Source organism: Petaurus breviceps, unplaced genomic scaffold (genome assembly GCF_028583685.1).
Source record: "Petaurus breviceps papuanus isolate PSGF00001 unplaced genomic scaffold, PetGlider_PUasm1.0 98, whole genome shotgun sequence".
NCBI classification, from domain to species: domain Eukaryota; kingdom Metazoa; phylum Chordata; class Mammalia; order Diprotodontia; family Petauridae; genus Petaurus; species Petaurus breviceps.
Genome location: NW_027187460.1, coordinates 28,881,324 through 28,905,513, shown reverse-complemented (window position 1 = coordinate 28,905,513; position 24,190 = coordinate 28,881,324). Strand labels below are relative to the sequence as shown.

Below are 24,190 nucleotides of genomic sequence, written 5' to 3'. Positions count from 1 at the left end.
GGTCCTGAAAATCTGAGAAGAGTGCCTTGCTTAAGGTCACTGGGCCAATAATTTCAAAGCCAGTTCTTCCCTAACAGGTAGGTGGTATATGCATGATAACAGATGGCTCAGTGGATAGAGCACTGGGCCTGGATTCAGAAAAACCTGAACTCAAAACTGGCCTCAGATACTTACTAGCTGTGTGACCTTGGTGTAATGGGAATGTAAATTTTAAAGATCTTCCCTGCCTCTAGGCTAAAGTGCACCTGGAACCTGGGGTGGGAGGCTTGTTTTTCAGTAGATACTTCTTGATTGGCCAGTGAGTCAATAAGGTTGTTATATTCTCTGAGTCAGGAGAAGGCTATATAAGCTCTGATGGGTAGCTTTGTTTTGGGGCTCACTTTGAGAAGTGTTCTGTGATTTGATCTGGATTCTGGGAAGCCGTTGTTGAGAGCCCCCCCTCGGCTTTGAAAAACCCAGATGTTGAAACCCAGATGTTTATTTGGTATGGACGGTTGGATAGTTTGGAAACTGTCTACTTGATCTGTTTTTCTGTCTTGATAATTCTGTCTGTATATTCTGAAGTTCGGGGTGCTGACCTTTTTCCCCTGAACTAGGTAAACGATACATATGTTTGATTGATTACGCTTGTTAACCCATTTTGAGTTGCTTTCCTTTAACAAAGCAGATCTAAGAACCTGTGTTGGCAGACACCCTGGGGACGCTGGGATGCTTGCTGCTACACTTGGGCAAGTCCCTTTGCCTCAGTTTGCCTCAGTTTCCTCATCTGTAAAAAGGGGATAATAATAGCGCCTAACTCACATTCTAACGATGGAAACACATAAACAACTTTGTGCATAGAAGAGATATGTCTATAAATATGTAAACATGTGACATTGTGGCATATAATGTATACATGTGTATTTACATACATGCATGTGTGCATTTATACAAATACATATGTCTACGTAGAGATGTGTGGTATATGTATACATTATATATACATATATTTATACACATGTATGTATATGTGTATTAATATAAATATATGCACAGTGATATGTATAATGTGTTTATACATATTTATCTTTATTAACATGCATGTGTATTAATATACATATGCATGTATATCTACATATAGTTATGTGTAGATACAATAAACATGTATTTATATATGTGAGTCCCTAGTTGGCTTGGTGGATAGAGCTCTGGGCATACAGTCAGGATGACCTGAGTTCCAATCCAGACTCAGACACTTCTAGCTGTGTAACCCAAGGCAAATCCCTTCATTTCTGTTTGCCTCAGTTTCCTCATCTGTAAAAAGGGGATGATAATACCCACCTCACGTTCTAATGATGGAGACATGTAAACAACTTTGTACATAGAAGAGATGTGTCTATAAGTGTGTAAACATATGGCCATATGGTATATAATGTGTGCATATGTGGTATATATGTGTATTTATACATATGCATATGTATACATAGATATATGTTGTGTATATATACTATAAGATGTATTTGTACATATATACATGGCAATGTGTGTATATAATATTTGCATGTACTAATACCTCCAGGTGGCTAGGTGGCACAATGGATAGAACTCTGGGCCTGGAGTGGGAGGACCTGAGTTCAAATCCAGCCTCAGACACTTCCTAGCTTTGTGACCCTGGGAAAACCCTTTCACTTCTGTTTGCCTCAGCTGCCTCCTCTGTAAAATGAGGATAAACAAAGGGCCCTGTCCCAGCAGTGTTGTGATTAATCTGCGTAAAGCACTCTGCGGACACTGAAGGGCGCTCCAAACGTTAGCTTTACTTTTTATCTGGTGATTTCTTTCTTTTTATCTAAGTTTCTTCTCTGTCAAAAAAGAAGCAGCAGCCCGACGGCCTCTGAGGCCACTTCCAGTCTGTGGTCCTGGGCCCCTGTGCAGGCATCCTTCAGGTGCTGACGCTGCTGGAGGCCAGGGGCGGGACTACTGAAAAGCAGCCAATCAGAGGTGCTCTCTGAGCCGAGCTGCCGTCCCCTAGTGGTCAAGGCCAGGAGCCAGTACGAGCTTGGGAGGTGTGACCTTAGAGGAGAACTGCTCATTCTCAGGAAGACACCGGGAGCGGAGGCATGGACGGGAGCAGCGCTCAGGGAGACCCGTGAGTCCCGGTCCTGGAGGGGGCAGGGGCGGGGGCTGGCCATGCAAAGGCCTCTTAAATCCCAGCATCTTCTGGCTTTCCCCTCCCCCCCAGACTCGGCCTGGGCAGAGAGAGGCATGGTCAGCCTTGAGAGCACCTGCCGCTTGCCCAGCACACCTAGGTCCTCAGAGGGTCCCCAGACTTAGCCTGGGAGAGCTGAGGGCCAGGGTGGTATGAGAGCATGCAGAGGAGCCCAGAGAAGGCGCAGCGAGCTGGCATCAGCTAGCTAGACGGGGCATCGGGTACCTGGTTGTGGGACCAAGAGCTAGGAAGGGCCTGGGGGTTATCTCTTCCAGCTTCACAGACCTAGAAGAGGAAACTGAGGCCCAGAGGGCCTGGCACAAGGGCACACGTGCAATAAGATCAGGACTCAAACTCAGATCCTATAATGCCATCCCAGCAGGGGTTCTTTCCCCTCTTTAGCTCTCTGTTCCTTTAAAGCAGAGGGCCCCAAATTTATTTGGCCTACCTACCTCTTTAAGAAAATAAAAAGATTACTCAGCACCCCCTAAAAATCTACTTTCTTTTACCCTTTAATGGTTTTTTTTATTTGAATTTAAATAAATATAAAATATTTTTAAATATTTTTATGCATCTTAAATCTAATAATTTATTGTAAATTTGTGATCTTTTTGCCCTGTATTTAAATTTTGGTGACACAGCTTTGCTTCCTATTAGAGGCATGTGAGAGGCAGGCTGGACTTCCTGACTGTGCTCCACAGGCCCTCCTGCCAACACTTGCTTATTAAGACCTGACTGTGGACTTGAGCACTGAGAGGTTGTAACTTCAGTTTTGTGTGTTTGTTTGGAAAATAAGTAATCACTCTGACTTTAACTCTGTTACACAACAGAAAAAACATATGTGATTGGTTTTCCACATTTCTCTAATCTTCTTCCATTATGCTTCCACAGCGCCTTGTTTTTATTCAAACCCCACCCCACCCCCATTGCACCCCAGGCTACTACTGTCCCCCCCATCGATACAGCACCTCCCCCAGAGGGCGCCATTACAATGTTTTTGATTCTCTGGGAACCAAAGGCTAAGATGAACTCTATGAATTAATAGGAAAAGTCATGAATGACCTGGGTTTTAATTCTACCTCAAGCACTTAGCTAGCTGTGTGACCCTGGGCCAGTCACTTAATGCCTCTGAGCCTCAGTTTCCTCTGATATAAAATGGGAATAATAATAGCACCTACCCCAGGGAGTGGTTGTGAGACTCAGGTGAGATGTTAGATGAAAAGCATCTTTGCTGACCTTAAAGCACCATAAAGATGTGAACTTTTATTATTATCTACAGATTTTTCTCTTTTGTGGTTGTAAAAATCTTTGCTGTACTTTGCAAGGCTGCCCATTCCTATACCATGCAAACCTGATTAACCAGAATTGACACTTACAATGGAGATAATATAAGGAATGGCTATTACTATTACAAGCTGACAGACCCACCCCATGATTCTATTTAAAATCAGATGCCCTAACTTTTAATTTGCTTACAATTTCCTTGGATTTCATCAGTTGCCCTGCCCTCCTCTCCCCCCAAAAGGTTCATTTCTCCTGTGCTCTGTAATCACAATAGATAATAAACTTGTAACAGCTCTGTAAGGCAGATGGTTGTAAATATTGTTGTCCCCATTTTACAGATGTGGAAATAAAGGTTAAGTAATTTAACCAAGTTCACCCAGCTAAATAAGTGGCAGAGCTGGAGCTGGAGCCTTGGTCCTTGTAAATCATGTTCGGTGATGGGGGGCTTTTTTGTCTCAGCTTGTAACCACAGTTCCTTACTAGACTGGCCTTTAGTTATCACTCCCCACCCACCCAATGAATAGCCCTCCTTCCACTCTGCCTCCCCCCCAGCCTGATGATTTTTATTGGTAATCATAGATGCTTCCTGAATTTCAAAAGCTGTTAAATCAGTGTCTTATTTCAGGTCTGAGGCCAAGTCACCCAACCACGTGAAATTTTTAATTTTTTTAAAATTAAATTTTTTTTAATTTAATTTTTTAATTTTTTTAAAATTAATTAAAATTAAATTTTTTAATTTTCACATGAGGGAGCATTTCCCAGCCAGGAAGATTGGGGGGGGGGTGTTTATCCTCACCCCATCTCTGGAGTGAAGAGGCCCAAGGCTTGCTCTTGCCTTTCTGCCGTCTCCCCTTCCCACTAATCTGAAACCATGGTGAGACTTCCCTCAGGCAGCCCATCACTCAAATACCACCACAGGCTTAAACAGATCCAAGATCTCATTTATTCCAAAGTTCCCTCCAGTGAAATAGAATGCAGCCCATCCATACTAAGCCTAGAAAAATATACATAAAGTCATAGATTATAGAGGGACCTTGGAACCCTCCTTCGTCTAACCTCCACCCTCCTTTGTCTAACCTCCTCATTTTACAGATGAGGAAACTGAGGCCCAGGGAACTCAAATTACTTGCCCAAGGCCACACAGGTAGTCAGGATCTGAAGTAGGATTTGAACCCAAGGCCAGTATTCTTTATGCTGGACCACATGAATGAAGGGGGAGAGAAGGAAATAAGCATTTATATAGCACCTACTATGTGTCAGACACTGTACTAAGTGCTTTAAAATTATTATCTCATTTGATCTTCACAACAACCCTTCTTAGGTTAATATTATTATCCCCGTTTTACATGTGAAGAAACCAAGGCAAGCTGAGGTTAATGACTTGTCCAGGGTCACACAGCTCAGAAATGTAAGAATTTGGACTTGAATTTAGTTCTTGCTAACTCCAGGCCCAGTACTCTATCCACTTAGTAACTGTGCTTTATAAATCCTAGCTATTGTTATTATTACATATTAGCTCATTATTAGTTAACATTAATAATAATTAACACTAGTTAGTTATTATTCTTAAGGATTACCAGGTATAAACCTGCGTTTCAACCTGCTAACCAGAGAACAACTTCTATTCCCAAAATGTTAAAAGTACTTTAAATTCACTCTCTCATTTGATCCCTCAATACAATCCTGTGGGGCAGAAGTATTATCCCCATGACTGAAGATCAGAGGTTACCCAGTGTCTTGGGGGAGCCAGGACTCCAAGCTCAGTTCTCTCTCCATTATACTGTAGTTCCAGACACCAAACCTGCTTGTCAGCTCCTCTAAGGAATTTATGTTAACATCTTTCTTCTTAAGGATTTGAGTACTTCTGCTCATTTTCTGCTAGTTTATATGACTCCCAGGGCAAGATATCAGTCGTTTTAAAGTTAAGGAAACTGAAGCACTTACCTAATTCATTTCCTTGCACATATGTATGTATATATGAATGTGTATGGCAAATAATAAATTTTGTTGAATTCAAGTTATTGAATTAAGAGACTGATCTAGAACTAACTCTACTAAACCCCTCCTGGATGCCTCAGTTTCCTCATCTGTGAAATGAGGGGCTTGGACTAGATGACTTCTAAGCCTCCTTCTTTCTCTAACTCTGTGATCCTTTTATCTTTATGCTGTTGCTTCAGTCACGTCTGACTCTTTGTGACTCCATTCAGGGTTTTTTGGCAAAGATACTAGAGTGGTTTGCTGTTTTCTTCTCCAACTCATTTTCCAGATGAGGAAACTGAGGCAAACAAGGTTAGGTGGCTTGTTCAGGGTCACACAGCTAGTACGTGTCTGAGGCTGGATTTGAACTCAGGTCTTCCTGACTCCATGCCAAGCACTCTATCCACTGCCCCACCTACCTGCCTTTTTTTTTTTTAATCTTTATAGGCACTTAATAAATGCCACTCCTGAGTGCCTTTTATTCAGTATTTTTATAAATCACCACAGTATATATTTTCTATGTGCAGTGAATCCTCAACATTTGAGATTTTAACTTTTGGGACTGCAGGCATTTGGGTAATTTTATTAGTAGCCTCATTTTCACTTTTGAATTGAAAAAAATGAGGTGCTATGTGCACAGAATTGTGGAGTGGCTGGTATCCTAGTTGTTCGCCCTACCACTATAAAGAGCACTCTCTACAGTCATGGCATATTTTCATCGTTTGCCTGTAAAACTAGACTTTTGTGCTGCAATTATGCCCCCAAAGTGTAGTGCAAGTCCTTTATCCCCAGGGGCTTGTAACGTCTGTGATGTGGCTTAGTGAGAAAATAAAGGTGTTAGAGAAACTTTGTGCTGGAATGTCTGCAGCCACTATTGTTCCTGAGTTTGGATTTGAGGAATCAACGATTCCAAAAAAAGGAGGAAAGCATTTACGGTACTACAGATTTCATGAGTTATGAAAAGTGAATATTGTGAGATATTCACAAAAGGTTACAGAATTTTAAGGAATTACAAGCAAGAAAACAATATTCTGTATTTTACCAATTCCATTTTGTGTACTATATTTTATCAGTTTATTTCCTGTGTCAGGAAAAATGAATAATATCAGAATTAATATTTTGTTATAAAGAATTGTGTGCAGAAAAAGTGTACTTTTCAGCAATCTCTAGAGAAAGATTATTATTTTTGGTGGTCAAAGGAACCTAAATCCCTGTTTCTCATAGGTTTCCCACAACATTCGTGTGATTTTTGCTTCTTTTCTTAAGAACAATGCCCCCGTGAATATTGAGAATTGACCTTATTTTATATTAGTTTTTGCTTTTATGTAAGAGAATGTAAGTTTCTTGAAGGTAGGGACAGTTTCTTGCATTTGTATCTGTAAGAACCTAGCACGGTGAATGAATGAATGAATGAATGAATGAATGAATGAATGAATGAATGAATGAATGAATGAACGGACGAATTGGATCATAGATTATCTAGAGAGACTAGACAGAGCTGGGTTTCCTATCCAGGCCCTGAGTCCACATCCAGCATTTTCTATTGAACCCCACTGCCCTTTCCCCAACCCCTAAAAGGGCCTTGTTTTATATAGGAATTTGGAGTCAAACCCCTGCAGTTTCCCTGTGAGTTCTTTCTAGTTGGCCTTCATGACATTCTTTCCTCCTCAGTACGAAACCTCTCTTCCACTCTGACTCAAAAACTCAGCCAACCCCACATAGCTTCCCAGGCACATTTCCCTCGAATTCCATCCCTATGGAGCCTAAAACTTATACGTTGCCTTTACAACACACACCATTAATTTCGCACCCAATCATTATCATCAACACTGCTTTAGACAGCAAGAAACTGCAATTCTCTTGGCGGGAGTTACTCCCATACAATCCATCACCTAATTAGAAGGCCTTAAAACTTCAGCCTTTAAAAAAAGAAAAAAGAAGTCTGTAATCAATGGGTTTTATCCTTAAAAAGCTGAACTAAAATAGATTTTTGCAAATCAAATTATATTCAAAATAGACTAGGAAGTTTGCCACGGAAAGGATTCATAAGTGACTATAATAATAGTACATTCAATTTAGAGGTCACGGTTCTGGTGCCTTGTATGTCACTAATTAGCCATGTGACCTTTAAAAAAACAGATAAATCACACAAGAGACCTTAGAGATTATATAGGATTGGAGTTCTCAAACTAGGGGACCACAGATAAATTTCAGGGAATCTGTGAACTTGGATGGAAAAAAAAATTACATCTTCGATTAACTTCCATTTGAAGTTTAGCATTTCCTTCCTTTATCAGCAGAGGTGACAAATATTCTGAGAAGGGACCCACAGATTGCCTGAATGGTCTGAGACATAGACACGGTTAAGAATCACTGATCTAGGCCCTCTTCCTCCCAGATAAGGAAGATGGAAAGCCTTGGTCTATAAAGTTAGAGAGACAATGAATATTCATATTTGCCATATTTGAACCAGAACCTCTTATTCAAGAGTTCATTTGTCTTAAGGTTGTGAATTTGGAACTGGAAGGTACTTTACACTCATTTTATAGTATATAGAGTGGTGGGCCTGAAGTCAGGAAGACTCATCTTACTGAGTTCAAATCTGGCCTCAGACACTTACTAACTGTGTGACCCTGGGCAAGTCATTTAGCCCTGTTTGCTTCAGTTTCCTAATCTGTAAAATAAGCTGGAGAAGGAAATATCAAACCACTCCAGTATCTTTGCCAAGAAAATTCCAAATGAGGTGACACAGTAAGTGTCAGAGGCCAAATCTGAGCTCAGGTCCTCCTGACTCCAGGCCTGGCCCTCTGTCCCCTGGACAAAGCCAACAAGTGTCAGAGCCAACACTTGAACCCAGGACTTGGGACTCCACCTCACTTCACCTGCCTGAGTTTCCTGATCTGGCATTTGCAGTGGGGAGCTAGATTGGATTCTCTGTAATTTCTTAAACTGCTATTCTGTAAAGCTCACATCCTAACACAGTATTGTTCCCCCTTAATTTAATCTGTTTGCTGAATCCTTTTCACACGTCTTGAAATGCATATTGGGTGTTACAAGCAGAAAACAACTTTACCTTTGAATTTCTTTCTGGTTGCTTTGTGTACACAGACTGGCTCTATGGAATCAATGAATGCAGACTCCAATTTCCTCCTTCCCTCAGATGGATGTATTAGCACAACATTGCCATGTAAACGTAGCCGACTTTTCTATGGGTTCCACCAGTTTGTACTAATAATATGAAGACTTTTATTTTGATTGCATTTTTTTTTTTTGCAAAAGAAGCTTCAATTTCTCTTTACCTTCCCCTCCCCAAGTAGTTTGGTTTGGTGAAGAGTGTTCTGATCAATACAAATAGCCAGGGACAACTCTTGAATTTTCTCTTGGTAATAGGTATTTCTGGTGAAATGCTAAGAAAATCCCCAAACCTTATTTTCACTGATAACACTATTCTCTGTTCCAGTCAAATATTTCTTCACTGGATGCTAATAATAGTAACTCTAGTTCAATTCAATTTAATTTCAACTCAGCAGACAGTGATTAAATGACTACTCTCTACTCCCTCCTACTCCAAGCTCTCTCCTCTTCTGAATTTCCCTGTTACTTGTCACTGGCAGTACCTTTGTCCCCATCATCCAAGCTCATAATCTGTGTTGTCCACCACTCTTGACTCTCACAAAGCTAGGTGGTGCCATGCCATAGTACGCAAAGCCCTGAGCTGGGAGTCAGGAAGACCCAAGTTCAAATTCAGCCTCAGGTACTTACTAGCTTGTGACCCTGGGTAAGTCAACCAATAAATATTTATTAAGGGCCTGCTAAGTTCCAGGCACTGTGCTAAGCACTGGGAATATAAAGAGGCAAAAGACTGTCCCTGTGCTCAAAGAAAGCCACTTAAACCTCTGTCTGCCTCAGTTTCCTCAACTGTAAAATGAGGATAATGATAGTGCCTCCTTCCCAGGGTTATGGTGAGGACCAAATGAAATAACTCTAAAGGGCTCAATTGTAAAGGGCTCAGCACAGAGCCTTGGTACACAGTAGGTGATTAATAAATGTTTGTTCCCCTCCTTTCACCCCACTTAGCACTTGTTTGAAGTTGGGCAGGTCACTTAGTGTGAAGGTGAGACCTCAGGGTCTCAGTGTCCTTATCTATAAAATGAGGTGGATGGACTCTACAAGGTCCCTTTCAGCTTTAAATCTAGGTATGTCAACATCCTCCCTCCCCAGCTGGGAAGCTGTTTGTACAACAGATGTCATGTTCAAAGGACCTCAAACCATGTAAAGCAAGGGTTCTCAATCTTTTAAGTCCCTAAATTTTCCTATGCTCCTCTTTTTAGACAAGTCAAGGCCCAAAACGTTTTTTAAAATTTTGTTAATTTACTTTAAACTTAACTACTAAAACAAATACACAAGAAAAGAAAAAGAAACATAAATCTAAATACAAAATAAGGGGAAAAAAAGCATTACTCTGTGCACAGAAGAACATAAGAAAGGATTCAACATATATGGCAATGAATTTCCATTTCAAGAAAGCCTATCTAGTAAATACTACACATTGTGTTCAGAGCTGTCCGTCTTTTCTTTGCATCTTTGTGAGTTTTATTTCGTTCTCTGTTGTGTACTTTGTACTTCCCTGAGCATTTATTAAGCACTGTGTAGAAATAAGAAAATAAATTCTAGTGTTTACCTGAATGTGTCCAATAAGAAACAAAATCATTTCATTAACTTTGATAGGATGACATGGTTATTTTTTAAATATCCCCAGTATGTGTTCTGCATTACTTCACATATATAATTGATATTGTATTACTTGCTTTTTCAATGAGTAGGGAGGGTCTGGAGGGAGAGCAAGAATCAGAAACTCAGTATTTTTGAAAATGAATGTTAGAAAAGAGAAAAAGAAAGAAAGAATCGAATATTCTCTGTACCTTCTTGCCAAACTTCTTATGCCTCCTGGGGCTGGGAACCCCTGTTGTAAAGGTTCCATTTGTGTTTCCTCAGAAAGACCCAAAAAGTTCTAAAGAAATCCCGCAAAGGCTCTTGGAGAGCGAGCTGGAGCCGACACGAGATCAGCCTGCTTCTGGAAGCCATCTTCAAGACGGGCAAAGCCCACCAGATCATTTCGGGAACCAGTCAGAGAAAGAGCAAGCTTTGGAAAGAGGTCACCAAGACTCTGGCCGAGAGCCAGGTGGGCTACACAGCCACGCAGTGCCGCACCAAGTGGAAGCATCTCAAGACCCAGTTCTGCTTTGAACAGTCTCATTACCTGACCACAGGGGTCCACTCAGACCCTCTGCCACACTTCTATGAGGAAATGAGCACCCTCTGGAATGTGGCGGCCAGGTGCTCACCAAAGGCAGGGCCTCCAAAACGTAAGTCAGGGAGCCTGCCAAGAGGATGGATGTATCTGCAGTTGATTCTGTGTGGCCTCTCTTCCATCTTTTCAGGGGGTGGCCCCCTCACACTTTTCAGAGAGCTTTAGGATCATTGATATAATGTCGGTTTCTTGCTAATAATATTGCCTGGCATTTAGATAGTGCCTGCTATTGCCAGGCCCTCTGCTGAGCACCTTTACAGTGATCTCATCTGATCCTCACCACAGCCCTGGGAGGGAGGGGCTGTCATTATTCCCATTTCACAGATGAGCTGACTGAGGCAAACAGATAATTTTTTTTAAGTGACTTGCACAGGTCTCAGGTCTTCTTGATGCCAACCCCAACACTCTATATCCACTGCATCACCTGGCTTCTCCTAAAAGAAAACAGTAATAATAATGATGATGATTTACATACACAGCTGAAAGGCTGCTGGGCCTGGAGTCAGGAAGGTTCATCTTCCTGAGTTCAAATCTGGCCTCAGTCACTTACCAGCTGTGTGACCCTGGGCAAGTCACTTAACTCTCTTGGCTTCAGTTTCCTTATCTGTCAAATGAGCTGGAAAAGGATATAGCAAACCACTCCAGAATCTTGGCTAAGAAAATTTTAAATGGGGTCTTGAAGAGTCAGACACAAACAGCTGCACAACATTTACACAGCACTTGCTGTGTGCTGGGCACTGGGCTAAGTGCTTTATGATTATTATCTCATTTGATCCTCATAACCAAAGGAGGTAAGTGATGCTATCATCCTCCCTCCCCCACTTTACAGATGAGGAAACTGAGGCAAACAGATTAACTGACTTGCCCAAGGTCACATAGCCAGTGGATTTGAACTCAGGTATTCCTGACTCAAGGCCTCGTGCTCTATCCACTGTGCCATCTAGATGCCTTAAAAAAAATAGAAAGGAAAGAAGGAAGAAAGAAATTTTTATTGAGCACCTACTATGTGCCTGCCATTCTTTACTATATCATTGGATCCTCACAACAACCTTGTGATGTGGGTGCCATTATTATCCCCATTTCACATTGATAGGAGGGATTCTGTTTTGTTATCTGGATCCCCAGCTCCATGTACACGGTCTGACATACAGCAGGCATTTAATAAGTACTTGTTCAATCAGACAGTATTCATTAAGTGCCTACTATGTGTCAGGCACTGTGCTAGGTCCTGGGGATGCAAATTCAATCCCAGCTCTCAAGGAGCTTGCATCAGTTTCACTGTCTCACATTAGACACCCCTAGGAAGTAGGAGAAGGGGTATCATCCCTAGTTGAGGGATCAGCTCACACCCATGGAGTGAAGTCCCTTGTGGTGGCAACTGCACAGCTCCAGACCCTGGTCCTTCTTCAGGACCATCTCTGACAACTTAGGAAGCCCTAGGGAAGCACCTACTCTGCGCAAAACAGATACCATTCATTTTCCCTTCTCGTCTGTTGTTCCTTACTAGCTGATCTGGATGAAATAGACTGTTTCCCTTTGTTCCCCAACAGGGCCAAAGCAACCTACCAAAGCAAAGATAAAGATAGCCCTGGAACTCCAGAAGCAGAACAAGAAAGAAGGTAAGAAACAGGGGACCAGGAAGCTCCTTAAGGACAGGGAATACTACTGCTTCATTTTTGTATCCCCAGGGCCCGGCATATAGTGGGGTGCTTAATGACTGCTCATTTAATTTAATTTAATTGAACTAAGCTTTGGAAAAAACACATATCTTTATTTAAAGCTTATAATTAATTTTAAGAGGGTTGGATTGAAGGCCAGAGAATTACCAGAAATCAATCGGCAAGTATTTAGTAAGCACCTACAATATACCAAGCACCATAGAAGGAACTAGGGATACAAAAAACAGTCCTTGTTGTCAAGTAGCTTACAGTCTAAGAGGAGAGGCTATGTAAGCTCATGGTCTCATAGGGGAGACATACATAAATTCACTCGCTAATAGGGGAGATATATATTATAAAGTTAATATCAATATATTAAATATATATGAAATATTAAGTTAATATAAATCTATACAAAGTAGTTTGGAAGGGAAGACACTAGCAGTTAGGGGGCCTTTAGTAGAGGTCTTGTGCAGAAAGTGAGTGGTGCCTGTGCTGCCTAGAGGGTCTCTGTGGTAGATATAAGGTAGGAGTGCGTTCCAGGCACGAGAGAAAGCCACTGCAAAGGTTTGGAGATGGAAAATGAAATTTCTTGAGTAAGGAACCTAGAGAAGACCAGTTTGGTTGGGTCATAGTGTGTGTGTGTGTGTGTGTGTGTGTGTGTGTGTGTGTGTGTGGTGGGGGAGGTGGAGATGAGGATAACGTTCAGTAAATTTGCAGATAGGTTGGGGCCAGGTTGTGCAGGGCTTTAAAACCTAAACAAAGGAGTATATGTTTTACTCTAGGGGAATAAGAAGGAAGCTCTTTGATCCTGTACTCATCTAAAATTTCAGTGTCTCTATCTGTATGTTTAGTCAACAGACAAATCTCAAGCTCTGGGTTCTATATAATATGCTGCTGCAAGGTTTGTCCAAGTCCTGTTTGCACAGGTTCTAGAAGCTTAGCACCTTAACACCCTGGCTCAACACCTCTGAGCACTGCCTAGATGATGCTATCACCTCCCTTCCTGCCTTTCAGAAATGCCTGCTCCCATCCCTGTGAAGCATCCTGATGATCCTGGCCCTGACAAGCCAGGTAACATTCTCAACAGGAATCTCTGTCTGAACTGAGTCAGCCCTCTTAGCCACCCACTCCCTCACCCAAGACACAGAAGCTCAGGGAGGTCTGACCAATAAACTTAGGCTTGGGGTTAGAGGCTGTGATGAGGGCAAGGGTGGCATCACAACCCCATGGGAAAGTTATTTGGTGGCTGAGAATTTTTCTGACTAGAGCAGTGTCTACAGTAGAGTGGAAAACTGGAGTCATTAACTGTCCAGATGGTGCTCTCTTCCTTGTATGTTTTTCCACTCATTTCTCCTCCTCCCCAGTAGAATGTAAATTCCTAGAGGGCTGTGATTCTTTCATTTTTGTCATTGTATTCCTAGTGCCTAACACAGTGCCTAGCACATACTAATTTAATGCATTTGTTGAATTGAGCTCAGAAAAGGAACTGAAACAAAAATTCTTACTTTTTGCTCCTTAGTAGGTTTTTTTTTTGCCTGAGTAATTCAGTTAATTGCCTTAATTGTCCACATCAACTTGCCTGTGTACATATGGCTAGCGTTTTTCATTTAAAAAGCCTCATTCTTTATTCACTGAAAGAAACTGGAGAGGCTTTGAGTCCAAGTGAGAAAACTGCTTTCCTCACTTTCTTTTTATAAGTAAAGTAGGCTATTTTTGCACATAGAGGTTTCCTGTTGCCTTTTACTCACCAGAGATAACAAGTGATAGATTATTGAAATAATCCATTCTTTCCTCCAAACCCAAGAAGTATTACCTGGAACAGAGTCACAGCCTCCACAGGCAGAGACTTCCATCGGGGAGCATCAGTCCAAAGACAATGAAACAAGTCATGGTAAGTCCAGAATCCAAGAGGGACTTGAAATTATACTGGGGCATGGCACCATGGCTGTCTAAGATCACTGGCCCAGCACAGCCCATACCATGCTGGGTCTTCTCACTTGTGAATGAGATCCTCTTATTCTCTGGGAGCTTGGTAGATACCCAAGGGGCATAGCCCAACTAATAATAATAATAATAATAATAATAATAATAATAATAGCATTTATATAGTGCTTTAAGGTTTGCAAAGTCATATATGTATGTGTATATACACATAAGTGGCTTTGCAAATCTATACATTGACATATATGTGTCTATATGCATATATACATACATACATATATATTCTCATTCGATCCTCACAGTAACCCTAGGAAGTAGGTGCTATTATTATCCCCATTTCATAGTTGAGGAAACTGAGACAAACAGAGGTTAAGTTGACTTGCCCAGGGTCACAGAGCTACATGTCTAAGGCAAGATTTGAACTCAGATCTTCCTAATACCAGGTTCAATAGTAGCACCTGGCTTGCCAGTTCTAGGTTCTCCTAGATGATGAAGGGTTGCTTTAGAATAGTGGTGGCAAACTCAAATAGAAATGAAGACAACTGAACTATACATAAGGATCCCTAGGGATTGCGTATCAACTTAGAAAACCGCATGTTTATATATTTCATTTCTTTATTAGTATGGTAGCACATGAGAGCCCGATAAGAACTATATCTGTTTAGCATTGCATTTGAGGGTATCGTAGGCCCCATGTGACCTGACATGGAGTATTCTAGACTACTTTGGGCTTCACCTTCCCCATCAGCAACTTGAGGAAAGAGCCTGCATTGGACAGTAAGGTTCCCCCCACCCCAAAGCACGTTTAGCACTGGTCATCTCTGTTCTGGGCATTGCATCAGAGCAAAGACTGAGGCAGAATATCAGAGACAGCAGGGAGCTTAGTGGTGGTCGCTCAGCCTTTGCCTGAAGACCTCCACTTGGGGGGAATTGATTTTCCAAAGGCTTGTTTTTTTTAAGCAATTGGGGTTAAGTAACTTGCTCAAGGTTACATGGCCAGGTGTTTCTGGGTGGATGCTAAGTGTCCGAGCCCGGATTCGATCCCAGGTTATCCCGACTCTGGGGCTTGTGCTCTTACTCACTGTGCTACCTGGCTGCCTCTCCAAAGGCTTATTGTCTCAGAAAACACCATGGTCAGGGGTTCTACTTGTCTCTACAGGCAGAAGCAGAAGCAAAGGGTGGAGGTTTCTGAAAGATGGATTAACCTTTTGAGCAGAGCTGACAAAGTGCAGTGGGTTTCCTCTGGAAGGAATGGTTTCCTCTTTGTTAGAGGTATCCCAGGGAAGGCTGGAAGACCACTTGTCAAGAAGGGGTCTCCGCTCAGGCTTAAGTTGGACATAGGAAACTTAGGAAGTTCCTTCCAACTCTGAAATTCTGTGACTATTTCTGAATTTCCCACTCTGCTTTTTGGCATGTTCCTGAAGCTGATTGATTTCCTTCCCAAGGCACTAACTTTAATCAAGAAACTCAACGTCTTGGGGCAGCTAGGTGGTGCAGTGAGTAAGAGCACCCGGCGCCGGCCCCGGCCCCGGAATCAGGAGAACCCAGGATCATTCCGGCCTCAGATACTTAACACCCACATAAAAAAACTGGTTGTGTAACCTTGGGCAAGTTACTTAACCCCAATTGCTTAAAAAAAAGAAAGAAAGAAACCCAGTGTCTTCTAAGGTCATACAATCAGCTAATGTCAGAGCCAGGCCCAGAACCCATGTCTCATGACTCCCAACTAGGGCATTCTCACTACACAATGCTATAAGCTTGGTAACAATCCCATCTCCCAAAATCCTAGAGGAGATTGTACCTACCAGGAATGACTATTTTTCTCTCCCAGGAGCCAAATGACCAAATGGACCATGGTGGGCATTTGAGAGTAGATATAAAAGAGCTTTGTGACCACATCTACTCTGAGGATGAGTGTTGACTTGTCAAGGGGGTAGTTGAAAGTCTCATTTAAGAACATGCTGTGTTAGTTTCTGCTTTCTAACTCATGAGTATGATATTTTTCAAAATAATTGACCAAAGGAGCAGAAGGATGTGCAGTAAATCAAACAGCTTTAGGAAGACAGACACTAGAGGAAACAGGTAAGCAGAGGGATGGGGAAATAATGGGATGGGCAAATTTTGTAATTAATGGCCATATGTTTCCATGGAGCCAATGTATTATGTCAAGTTCTTAAGTATATTGAAATAATGTGACATAAAAAAAATAGTGTCTGTGATGTGTCCTTTGAAGAACTGGTTAACTTGAATGTGGTAAAAAAAAAAAAAAGGAAGTTAGAAACGTGGGAGGGGTTTGAGGAAGTTGGTGTGTCTGTAGAGATGATTCTAACACTCTTTACAAGTTGAACTTCCTATAAGCTTTTTTCAGATTAGCCATTGTCCCTGAACTTTACCTCCCTTTTAGGAAACTATTTTCCATCCCTTTAATTATTAGTTATTCTTTGGACTATTGTGCCATCAATTCAAAATCACTTCAAGCTCCTGCAAGATAAATCTTTTTTTTATCCAAGGATCATTCTAAACATATCCATGCCCCTCTGACCAAATCCCACTTACCAGAAGAAGGAACATTGTCTCCTCCCTCATGAACCACTCAGACCCCCAGGCCTCCTCTCTAGTTCCTTTGTCAGGGCACATCTGCTCCTGGGTAAACACTGACTGTCAGCACCTCACATGGTTTGATTGACGTGGCTGCCGGTCACACTTAGGCACAGTGAGAGTGAACACAGCCTCTATCACACAGATAATTACCAGTTTCTGAGCATCACAAGCAGCTGCTGTCAACAGATTTCATTCTGTGTGTACCAGTCTTGCAAAGTAATGGGAAACAAAACCCAGCCTTGTGACATTTTGTGATGAAAAATGTTGGACTCTTTGATCAGAATGTGGTCCTGAGTCAAGACAGCTGATCTACTTATCAGCATGTCCTGCGGGCTCCCTGTGTGACTCTGGGCAAGCTATTCTACCTTCCTGGGCCTCAGTCTATTCATCTGCAAAATGGGCAGATTCTGCTCAGTGACCCCCCTTACTTCCTTACCTAAGTCTATTGGCCTGTTGCTATCTGCCTATGCTGTGTTTTTCATTCTTTGCTTTGCTGTGCAAAGTGGATGCAATTACTTAACTTCCCTGGGCCTCAACTCTGGAACTGGAAAAACAACACCAACTTGCTGCATTTTCTTGGTGGTGGTGGAGAATAGTGACCCCAAAGGACCCCAGCTCTGTCACTTCTTAGGTACAGCCCCGGACAGGGCAGGTCACCTCTCCAAACTTCTGATTCCTTATCTGTAAAATGAAGGGGTGGGACTAGAAAACTAGTCCCTTCAAGCTAGGAATCCTATATGCCTGTGATTACTGAATTCTTTCTGCAATCATTGGACTACTCAGTAGTAACAATGCGACTACCTCCCTCCTCAGACCCTTCCCAGTCCTTCAGTGGCTCAGGGGTCCATATCCTCTAAGGGGGAAGAAGAGAACAGTGTGGATTGAATTCAAAGGAAGCTAAGAGGGGAACACATTCTGAGAATGGATTCCCAAAGCTCCTTCCAGGCTCTCCCTCCCCATTTGGGGTCGTCCCAGAAGTCATCAGTCATCAGAGCAGTGTCTGGCAGCGTCTAATGGTGGTGAAGCAGCTGAGAGGGACGAGATCCTAGGGGCCAATGCATAATTAATCTTCTCCTGCTGGCTGCCCTGATGCTCTTCCTGCCTCCTGCCCTCGGTCCTCCTTTGTCCAAAGCCAGAGACCAACAGGACAATATCAAAGGCTGGAGGTGGAGCCCCAAGCCTCCCAGCTGCAGCAGATGTGAAGCCCTTGTCTACCGCACCCATGCTCACTCGCTATCACTGAACTTCTGGTTTCATCCTCAGTGCAGCTGCTTGCTCACCTAATTACATCTGACACCTCTGATTCCAGCACATCTTAGCAGCCCCCTCCTCCCCATCTGTTCCCTGGCTGCCACATCACACACACCTGAACACCAACAAAACGTCTCGTCTGTCTGTACCGTGCCATCTGTGGCCTGTCCGGCTTGCTAGCAACATTCTCATTCATTATTCCTTATAACCAGAGTCTGACATAAAGACACATGTCAAAACAGGGAAGAAAGACATGTAAAACTCGACAGGAAAAAGCTATCAGGGAGACAGCCGAAAGGTACGAGGCCATCCATGTACTTAATTACCAGCCAGACCTCCTCCATGCACTCCCTACTAGAGCCCAGCTAAGAAGTCAGAGAATTCAGAACAGCTGCTGACCTGGCAGTTTTTATTCTCACAAGAATCACTTAATCTCTGGGTTGGAAGGGCACTATAGAGTTATCTAGTCTGCCCGAAGGGCGGCTAGGTGGCACCATAGAGCACAGAGCACCAGGCCTAGAGCCAGGAAGACTCATCTTCCTGAGTTCAAATCTGACCTCAGATATTTACTAGCTGTGTGACCCTGAGCAAGTCACTTCCTCAGCTGTCAGATAAGCTGGAGTGGGAAATGGCAAGCTGTGCTCCAGTGTTTTTGCCAAGAAAACCCCAAAACGGGGTCACGAAGAGTTGGGCGAGACTGAAATGACTGAACAACGACAACATCTAACCTCCCTCTGGAAAAATATCCCCACTACGACATGCCCAAGTGGTCATCCAACCTGTCTGTAAAAGTCCCACTACCTCCCTTCCAGTCTTCTCACACCTTACTCTCTCCCTATATCCTCTGAGGTTAGTGATACTCTCCTCCTTGCTGGGTCTTAAACACAGCATCCTTCATCTCCCAACTCTGTGCATCTTCCCTGGTTGTCCCCCATTCCTCAAATGGTCTCTCTCTTTGTCTCTGTGCCCTGACCATATTCATGTCCCAGCTAAAATCGCATCTTCTGTAGGAAGCCTTTCCTGGTCCCCCTTCTTGTTTGAAATGTCTAAAAAGAAAAAAATCAAAATTAAAACCCCAACTATTGAAAAATAATTGTAGCTGCTAACAACCAACCATCTGTTATGCTTGAAAGAATTCTGTTTTATATAAAAGCGTAGCATCTCTGTACTAAAAAGCCAGAGTATGAAGAAAACAGACTTCCTCTACTAGGAAAAAAGCATATGATATATAAAACTGTGTGATGGTTTTTAGTATTTGTTGGAAACATCTGATATCATTCATGTGAGTTCTATGGACTAAAGTATCAAGAAATTGTTGGGGCGGGGAAGAGGGTTAATCTCCATCAGTTCTCAATGTCTGATCTGAAGGCCTAGATTCTCAACTCACATTGTGGCCTTGGCTGTGTCTTATTTCCTCATCAGGAGATAATTGGGAATGGTGCTTGTTCCCTGGCTCTCATTAGGATTGCATGTTATGAGTAAAAGTCTTTCAAAGAAAAATGCTTTATATTTTCAAGAGTCCTTTAATAGAGTCATAGAGCCAGAAAAAAACAAATTCTAGAGTAGAAGGGTTGTAACAGACTGTAAGAAATGACTTGATTCAGCCCTCTGCCTTTGGGCAGAAAATGTCTACATTTTCTGATTTCTTTTTTTCTAAAAGGTATTCTGTGATGGAGATCCCACAGGTTTTCATTAGTCAACGAGCATTTATTAAATGCCTACTACATGCTGAAGATAAAAAGAAAAGGCAGAAATCAGCCCCTGCTTCCCAGAAACTCATAGTCTAATGATTATAAGTAATAATAATACTAGCTGACCTTTTATAGCACTTCAAGATTTACAAAGCACTTTACATACCTTTTCTCATTTTTTCCTCCAAACAACCTTCTGAGGGCAGTGCTATTATTATTATTATTCCCATTTTACAGATGAGAAAATTGAGACAAAGACATTAAGTGACTTGTGCAGAGTTCCACAGCTTAAGTGTCTAAGGCAGGATTTCAGGTCTCTGTGACTAACATTGCACCATCTAGCAACTGCTAAGCTTCTCGAGAGAGCCAGCCTTTGACATGGTTTTCCACTTGCCAAATGGGTAAATTATTTATAATAATAGTACCAGGGATATGCTGGCACCAGCTCTGGGAGAGCTACTTGTTAAATTTTTAGTGTGTGAGTATTTACCCCACAGAATCAGCAAATGCTACAAGTCAGGGCTTTATTTGTTGTTTAGTTGATTATCTAGACAAGAAATTAATGTGGAAAATATTAATGATGCAGATTAAATTTAAGCTTCTCCCCTCCCTCAGAGCTGATTGTTAAACATTTACCAGCACACCCTTTCCCAGTAACTCAGTAAAGTGTAAACAGACTTTACACTTCAAGGTTAACACTGCTTTCCTCTAGCTGCCATGCCAGGGAGGTCATTCTGGCTGGGACTGTTATTTCACTTAACAACAAAGGAAACTGAGGCCCAGAGAATGACTTGCCTGGAGCCCAGGCATCCTGAGTCCTAGTGATGTGCCTTTTCCCCTATATGCCATAGTAGTTGTCCAACTGATTGCCTGGTTAAATACACAAATACCAGGTGGCATCCCAGAGGAACTTTGTGGTTATTGGATTGAATGACTCTTACAGGGAATGAGCCACCAGTGAGATCACTTGATCTCACCAGGGCCTGTGTGGGACCCAATGCAGCTCTAACATTCTTTGGGAAATCATATGATTCTATGATCTTTTCTTCCATTAACTTGAGCTTGGCTCCACTACTCAGTCCCTGGTTAACCTTGGGAAAGTCATGTCCCCCTGTGGGTCACAGTGTCTTCATCTGTGGAATGAGAGGGTTAGACTAAATATACTCCCAGGTTCCCTCCAGCTCTAATTATAAACTGCTAGCATTTATGTAGCACTTTAAAGTGTGCAGAGTCCTTTACATAGATAATCTCATTTAATTCTCACTATATTAAGAGGTCTTGTTGTTATCTCCATTTTATAGAAGAGTATACTGAGTCTGAGAGGGGTTAGACACCTTGCTAGGGGCCTTTCTATCATTCTGTCTACTACACTACCTGGTCTCTACAGCTAAGACTTAAATATCTCTTTAAGGTTTGCAAAGTGATTTCTAATCTAATCTTGCAGCAATCCTGTCAGGTAGGTGACATTATTATCCCTATTTTACAAATGGGAAACTGAGATTGGAGAGAGGTTAAGTGCTTTGCCCAGGGACACCCAACTAATAACTGTCTGACTCAGGATTTGAACTGAGGACTCAGAAGTCCAGATGCTCCAAATCCTAGGATCTGTGTTTAAATTATTATCCCAATCCTTAGGTGAATATAGAACCTTTCCTGATTTTTCCATATGCATTACCTTCATTTCATCCCTTTTAAATAGCTAGGGAAGAGGGATTATCTCCATTAGACTCCGAGAGAAGTGGCTTAATTGTCCCAAGGACACATGCACTATTCTGGAAAAAGGAAAAGATTCATTTTCTAAACTCAATCTCTCCACCCACCCCCACCCTCTCCATGTGTGTGTGTGTGTGTGTGTGTGTGTGTGTCTGTGTCTGTGTCTGTGTCTATCACACACACACACACTTTGTTTCATGGGTAACAAAACATCCAGTAGTCAAAGGAAAGGCATATGGTCATGAGTGAGCAGGCTTCCACATCTAATAAATGCAGAACTTCAATGAAGAGAAGTTAAGAACGTCATCAGATGACTGACTTTGGTAGACTGGGCTCCCCTCAGCAATGCAAGGTTATGACACAACTCCAAAGACTCATGATGGAAAAGGCTATCTAGGGGCGGCCAGGTGGTGCAGTGAGTAAGAGCGCCAGCCCCGGAGACAGGAGACCCCAGCTTCAGATACTTAACACCCACACAAAATAACTGGCCGTGTAACCTTAGGCAAGTTACTTAACCCCAATTGCTAAAAAAGAAAAAAAAAGGCTATCCACATTCAGAGAAGGAATTAGAATCTCAATGCAGATTGAAGCAAACTACTTGTTCTCTCTCTCCTTTTTATTTTGTTTTGTTTCTTCTTCCTCGCTGTTCACTCCATTGGTTATAATCCTTTACAACTTGACTAATGTTTAATGTGAAGGTATCTGTAGAACCTATATTGGATTGCATTCTGCCATGGGGGAAAAGGGGGTGGGGAGAAAATTTGTGATTCAAAAACTTGTGGAACTGAATGTTGTAAACTAATAGTAAATAAAGTCTTAAAAAAGAATGTCAGCAGAGAAATAGATGATGGGAAAAGGATGGTGGGCTGATCATGAGGTGAGATGGAAGGATGACAGGGGGAAGACCAAGTGCTCCAGTGGAGTCCTCACAGAATCAGGGACAGCAAGGGAGGTCTCCAGCATGTTGTGGCTAACTCATAGGAGGAGTTGGGTAAGAATCACCCAGGAAGGAGCGGGCATACCTGGTTGTGATCTCTGTCATCTTGGAGGGTACTTACAAATTGATGAGATCACAGCCTCAGTTGAGCAGCTGAGCTCATGCACACTTCAGGTAAAAAGATGGCTCCCCGGTCCACAAGATGGAAGAGAAGTCTGAAAAGGAGGATTCTCTGGTTTGTTTCTTGTTATCTACTATGTCCTGGAAGGCCCAGGTCCCTTTCCTTCACCCTGGCCAAGGGTGGTCATGGCCAGGGATGGGAGGACTAGGTCCTTGGTCAGGTTTGGTGGGGAGAAGGGTAGTTGGCAGTGCAGCAGGAATTCTTCTCTCACTTCATGCCTATTATCCAATGTCTGTGTTTTATCTTAGCGCTTCAGCAAGAGAAGCCTGAGGTCCCCTGTGACCCCAGATACCAGCAGATTAGGGAGGCCATGCTGGAGGAATGTAAGTAAACAATGGCAGTGGTGGTTTTCTTTTTTTTTTTTTTTTTGAAGACTCCCCCTGTCTAGGACACTGATAATGGATGTATTCCTTCTCCTACAGTGAGAAACCTGTCCCGAACCCAGCAGGAGATGTCTGTGGTCAACGTGTACATTGCCAAAGCCCTCCAGTACCAGCAGGAGCAGCTGATCCCGGGCGTCCATCTCCTAAATCACAACATGTACCAGCTCTGCCTGCTGCTGGCCAACCAGACAGAAGTCCCCCTCCACCCTGGGCCCTTTCTCCCCCAAATGATCAATCCCAGTATTCTCTTGTCAGGATCTCCAGTTCCACAGCCTTATTCCTCGACCTTTGAACCTCCTGGTGGTCCCCACCCTGAGTAGGCTTTGGTTCTCCACGGAGATGCAGCTCACATTACCTTGGTTTCTTGGAATGCATTCTATCTAGGCAAATTTAATCTGTTCCCCATGTTTGGAAGTCTTGAGATAAAGGTTTGAATTCTATCCCTCAGATTCTGCCTCTTTTATCATATAATAATAAAAGTTGACATCGCATTTGGCTGTAAAGTAGCATGTTGGAGAGAACACTGGGCCTGGGATCAGCCACTTACTAGCAGCATGACACTGGGCAACTCACTTAACTGCTGTCTGCCTCAGTTTCCTCAACTGTAAAATGGGAATAATAACAGTACCTTCCTCCCAAGGTTGTTGTGACACTCATACAAACTGTAAATTGTTGTTCAGTCATTTCAGTTGTGTCTGACTCTTCAAGACCCCAGTTGGGGTTAAGCGACTTGCCCAGGGTCACACAGCTAGTGTCTGAGGCCAGATATGAAGTCAGTCTTTCTGATTCCAGCCCTTGAACTTTATTCACTGTGCCACCCAGCGGCCCACACAAACCTTAAAGCCATATGTAAATGCTAGCTATCATTATTACCAAGCACTTTCTATATCATCCCTCATTTAAGCCTCAAAATACCCTTTTACAGATCAGCAGTCAACAAGCATTTATGTACCAGGCACCTTGGTCAACTCCACAGATACAAAAAAAGACCAAAATGGGTCTTGAGGAAACCCTCAAGGGACCGCCATTGTAATGGCGGAGATCACACAGGACACAGACAGTGGAGGTGGGCAG

The 24,190-nt window shown here is 42.5% G+C and overlaps 1 protein-coding gene across 2 annotated transcripts; it reads left to right on the top strand.

Moving 5' to 3' along the window:
- Nucleotides 1-291: 291 nt before the first annotated feature.
- Nucleotides 292-23,992, top strand: LOC138155678 (involucrin-like). 2 transcript variants are annotated; one of them, XM_069080923.1, is made up of 8 exons: nt 292-484; nt 10,442-10,812; nt 12,308-12,376; nt 13,433-13,489; nt 14,223-14,309; nt 16,382-16,441; nt 22,982-23,056; nt 23,156-23,992. In XM_069080923.1, the coding sequence occupies exons 2-8, from the start codon at nt 10,755-10,757 to the stop codon at nt 23,434-23,436; spliced, it is 687 nt and encodes a 228-aa protein (XP_068937024.1). In that variant the 5' UTR covers nt 292-484; nt 10,442-10,754; the 3' UTR covers nt 23,437-23,992. The 2 variants fall into 2 exon arrangements, with proteins under 2 accessions (XP_068937024.1, XP_068937023.1); XM_069080922.1 differs by lacking the exon at nt 292-484 and having other exon boundaries at nt 10,248-10,628.
- The last annotated feature ends 198 nt before the right edge of the window (nt 23,993-24,190 follow it).

Coding starts and splice junctions, on each gene's coding strand:
- LOC138155678 (XM_069080922.1), top strand. CDS start 10,322: ATGTTAGAAAAGAGAAAAAGAAAGAAAGAATCGAATATTCTCTGTACC. Junction 14,310..16,381: donor AGACAATGAAACAAGTCATG/GTAAGTCCAGAA, acceptor AATTGACCAAAG/GAGCAGAAGGATGTGCAGTA. Junction 23,057..23,155: donor GGAGGCCATGCTGGAGGAAT/GTAAGTAAACAA, acceptor CTTCTCCTACAG/TGAGAAACCTGTCCCGAACC.